This window comes from Atta cephalotes, assembly GCF_000143395.1.
Source record: "Atta cephalotes unplaced genomic scaffold scaffold00023, whole genome shotgun sequence".
NCBI lineage: Eukaryota > Metazoa > Arthropoda > Insecta > Hymenoptera > Formicidae > Atta > Atta cephalotes.
In genome coordinates, this window is record NW_012130087.1 from 237609 (window position 1) to 247921 (window position 10313).

The window sequence follows — 10313 nt, forward strand, 5'->3', positions numbered from 1 at the left end:
ACACACACACACACACACACACACACACACACACACACACACACACACACACACACACACACACACACACACAAACTTTAGTAACAATTAAAAGCAATTTTAAAATAACTTATGATATTAAATGTGATGTTTCAATCTTTTAACGTATTAAATTTTACCAAATCTTTTTTCAATGGTGTCTTCGGTACAACTCTCACTCCTTCCGTCACCACACTCGAGGTACAGTTAGATAAATTCTTTGTAAGATTCGAAGCAGCGACTTGTTTGGAAATGACTTCATTACACAGCCGATCAAATTCGATCTTAGCTTGATTCTTCAATCGTTTCAAATAATTTAAAACACTATATGATAAAGAATTATCCATATTATCGGGTATCAAGGTTTGTGCTAGAGGCGCGGACGCACCCATCCTAGTTAACGCTCTCCTCAACGACTGCAATAAATGATATTTTGATAAAAATGTTTTCAGAATATATAATTATTTACAAGTACAGGTAAACTTACGGCGGCATAATAGGTAGGCATAGTCCTTATATAACCCTGGAATTGCGCCCTCCATTCAGGTGTCGGTTTTTGCCTATGCACCTTGAAGAGCTCTTCCAGCAGCGGTAACAGCACGGGATAGTTATAAGGCATGACGAAGAGATTTACGCAAGTTAAGTTTGTACTAGCTTTCAAATAACCAAATGGGTGGCCTACTTCGCTCGACTTATACGAATTGGCAACAAACACTTGCCAACATGTTGTCGGCTGTTTCCGCGCTAGGATGTATTGCGTCAAAGGGCTTGGTTCCAGCTCATACTTGTCGAACGGTAAGTTTTCGATCACCATTGGTTCCTGACTGGTGCACGTGAATTTCACATTTGGATGCGCCGATCGTGGCGGTAACGAACTGGCGCTAAGATCTGGCCAGAAGCTTTCAGGAATCGGCCAAAAACCTACCGCAAACCCTTTCTGGGCTGACCGCGGTACGTAGATCAGACGTCTACAGGAATACCAAGCCGTGTTTCCCGGCGCTAACGCGTTGGGATACTGAGTGCGTGGTCCGTTCGTTGCGTTACCATCATCCTCATTTTCCTCCTCATCCTGATGTTGCGGTGCCTCGTTGGCCAATGGCGGTGGATCAGGACCGATTTTCTCAAAATTTATCACTACACCTGATTGAACTTTCTGCACTAGAGAATCTATGCACTGTATCATCATCCTGAACGATGTAATGCAGTACGAACGACCTATATATAAGTCAAGAAATTAAAAATTTATTTCAATTCTTTTAAAGCACGTACTAGAGGAAACTATTTGTTATTCTAAGATTGCAAGCTGCAATCTCTCCTTTACCTCCAGTCACTTCACACATTGCATCTATTGGTGATGCGTCACTCGCCACCAAGCCAATGTCTCGTTCGACAGCTGGTGTTCCCGATAAACGCAGCACCAAAGAGAACAATCTTTGGTCCCATCTAAATGGCTCCTTTGTCAGTTCAGATCCAGGTATCGGGGAATGCATCGGCAACGTAAACTACAAGAGAATTTTATTTGTCCTTATATGATGAAAAAGAAATCATATGCTTTATTTAACAATAATAGCAAAAGATTATACTTACATCTTGGTGGACCCCGCTGTTAGTCGTATATTTTCCTCCGTCTGTTATAACAACTATAACGGATGGTTCTAAATAAAATGGACATCTCCCTTGACCATATGTGTCTATACCAGTCTGCATACGGTTTATGTTCAGTACGTCCAACGCGTGTTTCAAAGCGGCACCTAATGTTGTCAAACCGACACATTGTAAGTTTTTGAGTTCGTTCATAAAGGTTGCCAAGTTCTCCTTCCATCCTGCCTGAAAAAATATTGATCCCATGAAAAACATATGCACAACTCTCCCAAGTTAATTTCTAACTTAATTTAAGCTTATATTTTTTTTAAATAAAATAAAGTTAATTACGTTCGCAAAATAAATCATTGAATTCTTCTATTAGGTTTAAAAATACTAAAAAATATGGGAGATAAAAAATATAATTTCAAATGTTTCTCGTTTTCTAAAATCATACATTAGATAAAATAACATCTAAAAAAATCCTTATATGATATTCTAGATTTTTATAGCTAAAGGTCCATCCAAGATTATCATGTACAGTTGAATTCATTAGTGATTTGTAAATAATAACAGAATTACATAAAATGCTGTTAAAAATATATCTTTAAACAAAATTTAAAATTTTAAACACACTTAAATGCCAGTCTGGTATACATTTGTATACATTTTCGGAGAATTTATCCAGTTTCGTATACGGAACAAATATTGCTCACGTAAATCTTACAGGTAATAATAATGATGTATTTGATCATTCACACTATACTGAATTAGCATGCATTAAAGACTGCTTTATATTTAAAGAATTTAAAAGTTTAGATACTTAAAGTATCTGAATATAATGACATAATATAATCAGCTTTGACAATGAAATAATATACATATATACATTCTATTAAATAACATGACAATATCATTATATACGTGACAATATTATTGCACTTTATACTTTATATTTTTGTACTTTTATATTGTATTTATACCTTATCAATTTCAAGCAACTTTTAATATATAATCTCATGTAATGCAAGTGTAATGTAACTGAAAAAGTTGTTTTTTATAGCTGACTTAGTATACACTTTTGGAACACAATATGAAATAAATATATGTTTGATTCTTAGCTAAATTGAGAAAAAAGTTCAGTCTACTATCAAAAATAAAAAAACAGAAATCGAATTTACTATAAGACTTCATAGAAACAAGGGATGTGGGAAAAGATTCGATTTCAACTCTCATTTCATACCCATATGTTTCGGATCATAAGAGATTGATTGCAGAATAGATTGTAAGTAAAAAGAACGAGGTGAATTATAATCCGGAAGTGATAAGAACAAGGAATAAAGAATTAAGAGTGGATTTAAATAGAGGCTCTAAGTTTGAATCTCGCCAAAATTGGCGCGCAAAATTCGCGATGCAGGAGGGCGCCAAAGGCGCCTTTCCTTTTCCTCTTGGACGGCGCTTTCTTTCCCAGCCATTGCACCTCCAGCGACGCACATCTTTCGCAGCCGTATGCCACAGGGTAGAGAATGAAGGCAGGGACGAAGAGGTGAGAGAGGAGAGAGCCATACTACTGACGCAGAACAGAGACACGTCCGTGCACGTTCGCTCCTTCATATATCCACCGCGCATTAATTATTCGGCGCCATTAAGCGAACCTAACCCAAACTCAGGACGGTTCAAGAGAAAAGGGAGGGGGGGGGGGAGAGAATGAACACCTCTCCGGGAGCATCCTCGCAAAGATAGGCTAAGTTAAACGACGTGAAGAGACACATGTAGACGAGATGCGGGAGATACAAAGGAGGTGGAAAAGCGAAAAAGAAAACGATGGGAGAGAAAGAGAGAGGAGGAACAAACGCGTGACCGAGGATATACCTTAATGTTCTGAGGTGGATCTTCGAAGGTCAGGAGCATGTAACGATCCCCGCGGCTCTCCGGCGATCTCTGTCGAACCTGGAAAAAGGATTATTTCACTTATATTTTTTCTTTCTGCCTTTTTTTTTCTTCACGCGCGCGCTTCCCACATTCAGAGCACGAACCGCGTTACCCTCCTCGTCATCGAGAAGGCTAGGTGCCCAAACGAGAGAGAGACGGAGAGAACGCGGAAAGGGAAGATGAAAGAGATAGATATACTTCCCTCTTCTTTTCCCTCGTCCCCTTCCATCCCTGTGTATCCCGTACGGACACGACGAGGACGGTGACTCGGCTCGGCTCGGCGCGGCGCGGTGTGGCGTGGCGTGGCGCGGCGCGACGCGACGGGACAGTAAAAAGCTGCTGTCCTGGGCGTACCTTGACGAAGGTTTCCACGGCGCTCTTGGCTACGTCCAAGAGCGTAGGCCGCCCACCCAAATAAGCCCTCTGATTCATGGAGGCCGATGTGTCGATCAAAAATACTATTATGGTCATCTTCGGGGGGAGACTGTTACGGCGGCGACGGTGGCAACGGCAACGGCAACGGCGAGACGGTGACGGCGGTAGCGGCGGCAGCGACGACGACGAGATCCGAGTCGCGCTCGACGCGTCGTAACGTACTCGTGCTCGTTTATTAACTGGCGAGCACCGAGACGCTGGCCCGTCGGAACTAGCTAGTTAAGCGCCCTACGGCGGCGGCGGCTACGACGACGACGACGGCGACGACGACGACGACGACGACAGCGGCGGCGTGGAGCATAGCTGCCACGACCATTGAACAGCTCTGCGAAGCGAATATGCTCTCCGAAAAACTTGTCTTTTATCGTAACGGCGCTCGCTTGGTCCGTTTCTCTCCCTCTCTCCCTTTCTCGCTCTTTCGTTTCTACGTTTACCACGGCGTGTATGTGTATATAACTATATACCAATGAATACGTCTGCCCGCGAGAGTACGCGGTCGGAGTATAAGGGCATATTGCGCGTATGTGTGCTGCCACTCCTCTCCTCGCGCCTCACCGTCGACACCTCTCTTTCTCTTTAATACGAATCTAACCTATCTCCCTCGTGTTTACGCGCTCGTCCCGAAACTCGGTCTCTCTCGGTTCCGCAGGTCGCGCCCTCTCGATCGCTCGAGTATACACGTAACGACATGGAGCGTGCCACGTGATCGCCTCCGACATCCCGCTATTGGTTCCCCACCACTCTGTTTGCGTAGCCGCTACGCTACTTGCAGCTTCGTGTTGCTTCGGACTCGGACTCTTCTGCACTTGGCTGCACTCCCGATGTTTCATCCTCGTCTTATTAATGCCGCGCACTTGGAGTCCGTCTATGTCCGTTGCCGAGTGCGGACGGTGCGGAAGGTGCACGTGAGACCTACTTCTTTTTTTCTGATCGACTTGTCACATCACCGTGTAGCGTACACCTTGTAGCGCTTTGGGGAATGCGTTGCGTTGCCCGTTCTATGGGTTCTACGCCTCGCGCGCGGCTGCTTTTGTTGCATCTTTCTTTGAACGATTCCGACAGGATGATCGAAGCGATTTCAGGAAATGAACGTTCGGTCTCCGATAATTCCAACCTATCGGCGACCACCGATACAAACATATCGGACGATGCTAGGTGGAAAAACATCCATATTGATTTTACAAATACGTTGTCTAATCCCTTGTGCGATTAATCAATGTAAAATAACAATTTACTTAGTAGTAGTAGTAGTAGTAGTAGTAATAGTAATAGTAGTAGTAATAGTAGTAACAGTAGTAGTAGTAATATCAGTAATTGTGTGGTATAGTTACGGTGCTCATACGTTCTTTGTCGTAAAAAATGTCCTTTATTTCAAGTAACTGTCTTAGATTCATTTATTTTTTCTCAAAATTCAATTTTCCATCAATAATAACAGGAAATTTCTTTCTAATTATTATTATAATATTTCGTGTACTAATGAGCGAATTTTTATGAAAAAATTATCGACAAATTTCGTTCTATATGCAGCAGTATTAGCTAAAACAGACACAATAATATCCAAACGAATATCTAAAATGAATCATGATTGATTGAAAAGTAACTTTTAATAATCAAATTTGCAGTTATTTTAATGTTATATTTTAATATTGTGCTTATTAAAATTTATCTCACGTATATTGTAAATAAAAAAATTTTAGAAATTAATGCGCAGACTTCTGACAATCACAAATTAATTTGGAAATATTTAAGAATAAAGACTAAAATTTTCAAATTTGTCCTTTATTTTTCTAAGAATATCATCATTATACATAGGTAATAACAAAGTACGTATTTATAAAAAGTAGGACAATTCAAAGTTTAAGTGCCAATCGTAGACAGTCAGTTAAATTAATTATAAAAAATATTGTATTAAAACAAAACTTTATCGTCGGAGAACGTCTCTAAGCGTTCGTGGAACCGCGTCGAAGGATCTCAGCGAGAGTGAAGCGGCTTTCAGAGCCACAGAGATGCAACCGATCTCGTCGAGATTCTTATGAATCCCGTAAATTATTCCGGCAGTGAGGCAATCTCCGCACCCGCTTACGCTGAGTATCTCGTTCGCTTTTTCCGCGCCGTCAACGGCGGGGTACAATCGGGACGCGACCGAGGAGTCGGCAATCAGTTCGCCACGCTCGTCGTAGAAGGGCTCGTTTTGCAAAGCTTTTCGGGTCACCTGCAAAATAGAAAGTTAACGAGTACATATGTCGGAATATCGTTAATTTGTACCTCTAGATTAATTTTAGATTAATTTTAATCTTGATTTATAATTTTTGTCGTTATCTACATTGAAAAAAATTTTCAGTTGAAAATGAATGAAACATTCTATCATATCAATCGGAATTCCAATCATTGTGATTAAATACCTCAATTAGAATTAATATAATAGATTTAATAAATAACTATAAAAATCTCATTTTTCTACTAGAATTCCAATTAATGTAATCAGATTCTTTTTCCAGTATTCTAAGAATCAGAACAAAATAAAAACAAATAAATTAAATCAAAATTAAATATGATAAATTCAATTGCTCTATGCTTAATATTTATTAAAGGCTATTTTATATAAAGTATCTACAGAAAATGCAGTGGCAATGTAATGTAATCAATAATTTGAAATTGGACCGATGAGAATAAATCTAATTATATAAGAGAAATCCTATTTTCGATCAAAGCGAATCTTGATGCTTTAATATTTCGCAGTATGAATTTATACACATCCAATTCTGCGAACTAAGTACCGAAATCTTTTTCAGTCTTGAAAGGCAATTATAAACGAAAGTAGAGAAGTAATATCACAGCAATTTAATAATTGTGTGCTCAACCCTGGCTGAGGTAATATTTTTTGAGATAATAAACCATTCGCAATTTTTCTTATTAACATCAAATTATATATTAATATTTTTATAACATACTTATTATTAGCACTAATATTATTAAATTGCTTGTCAATTTAATGTATGATATTATTACTTTAATTCTGTTCATAATTGCGTTTCATGACTGAAAAAGATTTCGCGCGGTTTGCAGAATTGGATATATAAATTCACACCAAAATATTTAAGATCCGTTTTGATCGGAAATTGGAGGATTTCTCTTACATAATTAGATAATGAAATCAACTTTAACAATAATACACATTCAGTTAAATAACGTGACAATATCATCATCGGATATTTAATCATTTACAATGTTTACGTGTTCCTATATTTACTATGTATATAATTTCATGAATAGCTGCTTTTAATATGCTTCAATTTAATGTAATGCAAATGACAGAATTTGCTATTAATCTATATGGTAGAAATGAATTTTAGACAACGAATTTCAAACGCAATTGGGATGCGAACCAACACTCCCTGCGCCCCTAAGGTGGTTACGACAACTGGAACGTGTTCGATTAACTGTTCAGCCACGCTTTTTGTAGCCATCAGGTCCATACTTTCGGAAACGGGGATGTTAAAGTGTTCCCCTATTATTTTCAGTTCGTTCTGGTTAGGCGAGATAAAGTGCAGTACGTTTTTCCATTGTGGTCCAACTTGGAATATCTTTGCCGCCGTTTTAACATCCGTAGGCTCGTACCAGACTGTCGAGAAAAATGATTAAAATCTTTATTCGTTCCAAATATATACACATTTATTAAAATTATTCAAGATCTATTTTATTGTATAATCTCTCAAGAAGTTTTAATATATGATCTAATATATGATAAAAAGAAGGAGAATAGGCAAAAAGTGAAAAGTTAAAAGGATAAAAAGATTTTATTATTTAATTTTCTTTAATGGGCACAAAAAGTTCCTCCGTAAAACAGGAGAGGGAAAGGTCATCGAAATTCCAGGGGAAGGGGATACATATTGCGGAATGCGCAACCGGCGCAAACAACGCGTAAACAACGCACTCTAGCGTTCGCACGCTGAGCTAAGCTTCCTCTGAGCCGAGAGGAAGTCGCATACTTGTGCGTTCCAGGTGGGATACGAAAATATACGGCGAATACGAGGAGTTTACACTTCCTTTTCCACCGTCCTTCATTACATATACATCCGAGTGACGCTCGCGAGTAATGGGAAAGACAAGGACGGGCAAGGCCGCCGTCGTGTGCACGGCGGTGGCGTTCGTTCTGGTGGTGATCGCGTTCACCACACCCAACTGGCTAGAAACCGACGGGAAATTGGATAATCCACAATTCGTCAAGATTGGTAAGATTATACATGACTAGATGCGTATACATCTATACTTGCAACTATAAATAACTTATATTTGAAATTTATATTCAAATATTAGACACAAAGGAGTTGTCAATTTTGGTGTCTCTTATACTCGTTTCCATTAATATAGATTAACTTTAATCTCGATTCTTGTTTTTCATCTTTTTCTTCATCTTTTTCTAATTTTTAGAACTAGAAAAAATGAAGAGTAAGTTGAACCGAGATTAAAGTTGATCTACATTGGTGGAAATGAATATTAGCAAATTCGATTGAATGTACTCAGTGCGTACTGATACATAAAGATCCTATATTAGAGTCTGACTACGAGCCAGGATTTTTGTCAAAATCCTAGAAAAAAAGAAAGATACATAAGTATATAATTTCTCCCTGTGCAACGCAAGTGATCGAATTCGCTACTATTGGTAGAAATGAATATTAGATATATATATATATATATATACTTACGCTAACTCAAAGAACATACAAAAGTCAAAGAACATACAAAAGAACAAAATGATTCTATTTTAATTCTTAATGTCAATAGACAGTCAAATTTTATAATCAAAAATCATTATTTTAACTTTCATTTTGACTTCCGTCAAAATAAAGTCATTTTGATTTTCTCTTGACTTGGTGTATTTCTTGAGAATTTATACTATCCCACTCTATAATCTTAATTAAAGTTATAGAGTGAAACAATAGAAGTTAGAATGAAATAATATAGGGAAAATTACATATATCTTTCTCTCATAGGATTTTGACAAAATCATCTATGATCAGACTCTGTTATAAGATGCATATTAACTAAAGCCATTATATACAAATTGATGTTAAGCTGTGTGTTCAATATAAATACAGAAATAAGTTAAACTGAGAAATTCTCGATACATTTTATTGTATTGTTAAATATTTTATAATTCAAAATACTTGAATTTCACTTTTACATTTAAATTAAATCAAGTTCAACAGTTTTAAAATCCATCCAGTACACTGTGTTATATACATAATAGGATTAGTCGTCAGAAAATTATTATTTTATTTATTCTGTTTCTTATCACAGATTTTTTTTTAAGTTTCTCATGGAATGGTAATTATATTTGAAAAACTATTTTGAAACATATCTTTCTACTATGTCTAATTAATAATTTATTTTCTAATAATGTGATTATATAAGCATGAAATTTAGCTGGCAGTGATAAAACGATTGAAAAACAATGTTGTTTGCAGGTCTCTGGCAGGTGTGTTTCCAAGGATTCCAAGATCCGCGTCATCTCTATGATACCAGATTCTATGGATGTTGGTGGGTGTTTGAAGAAGAGTATTACATCATACATGACATACTTCTACCCGATTTCTTCGTCGCCACGCAGTTTTTCTTCACGCTGTGCTTCACCTTGTTGCTGATAGGAAGTTTTTTGACTATTTTATATACTTGTTGTTCGCGTCAGCATGACAAGTATCAGCTGCTTCTGTGGGCAATCGGTGGCAATTTAACTTTGGCAGGAATATGTGGTGTTATATCGGTGATTATATTCGGTGCCAGAGGTGATGGTCGAGATTGGATGCCTAATTGGGAGCACAATGATATCAGTTGGTCCTTTGCCTTAGCCGTCGTCGGCAGTTTTGTCCTGATAGCCGCTGGTGTCTTATACTTAATCGAAGGACGTAGACATAGAAAGAAGCAGGAGCGAATATTGAACGAAGAACAAAAAACGCATACGACTATTTAGCATATTTTTACATACATTTCGTAAATCAAACAAATATTCCCAATGTATCAAATGATACATCGTGTAAGCGCAAATTTTATCCACTGAACATGTATCACGGATAAATCTTTGAAGACTAATAATTTTATATTAATTGTTACGCATCTACTCATCGTAACGTTATAGAATCTGTCGAGATATATATATATATATATATTATCTAAGATACATACATATATATATATATATATATATATATTTAATATATAGAGACTAGAAGTACTATTGTACTTGTCGTTGAACTAAAAATTTAAATTATATAGAAACTTATTTTTTAATTAAATGATGCACGACTAGATGTACGTAAATATTATTAAATGTACGTAACGCACATACA

The 10313-nt window shown here is 37.4% G+C and overlaps 3 protein-coding genes across 3 annotated transcripts in view; 1 reads left to right on the forward strand and 2 right to left on the reverse strand.

Moving 5' to 3' along the window:
* The window catches only part of LOC105619781 (integrator complex subunit 6), a 6533-nt gene extending 2531 nt beyond the window's left edge, over positions 1–4002 (reverse strand). Inside the window, exons 1-6 of the mRNA XM_012201298.1 lie at positions 3886–4002; positions 3472–3549; positions 1606–1845; positions 1340–1520; positions 506–1233; positions 159–434 (exon numbers count right to left, since the gene is read on the reverse strand). Of these exons, the coding sequence (XP_012056688.1) occupies positions 159–434; positions 506–1233; positions 1340–1520; positions 1606–1845; positions 3472–3549; positions 3886–4002 (1620 nt within the window). The remainder of the gene's footprint in view (positions 1–158; positions 435–505; positions 1234–1339; positions 1521–1605; positions 1846–3471; positions 3550–3885) is intronic.
* Positions 4003–5887: 1885 nt separating this feature from the next.
* The window catches only part of LOC105619786 (pseudouridine-metabolizing bifunctional protein C1861.05), a 27974-nt gene continuing 23548 nt past the window's right edge, over positions 5888–10313 (reverse strand). Inside the window, exons 8-9 of the mRNA XM_012201303.1 lie at positions 7353–7588; positions 5888–6178 (exon numbers count right to left, since the gene is read on the reverse strand). Coding sequence (XP_012056693.1) covers positions 5888–6178; positions 7353–7588 — 527 coding nt within the window. The remainder of the gene's footprint in view (positions 6179–7352; positions 7589–10313) is intronic.
* LOC105619785 lies at positions 8063–9937 on the forward strand. The gene is made up of 2 exons (XM_012201302.1): positions 8063–8198; positions 9435–9937. Exons 1-2 carry the CDS (start codon positions 8063–8065, stop codon positions 9935–9937), a joined length of 639 nt encoding a protein of 212 aa, XP_012056692.1.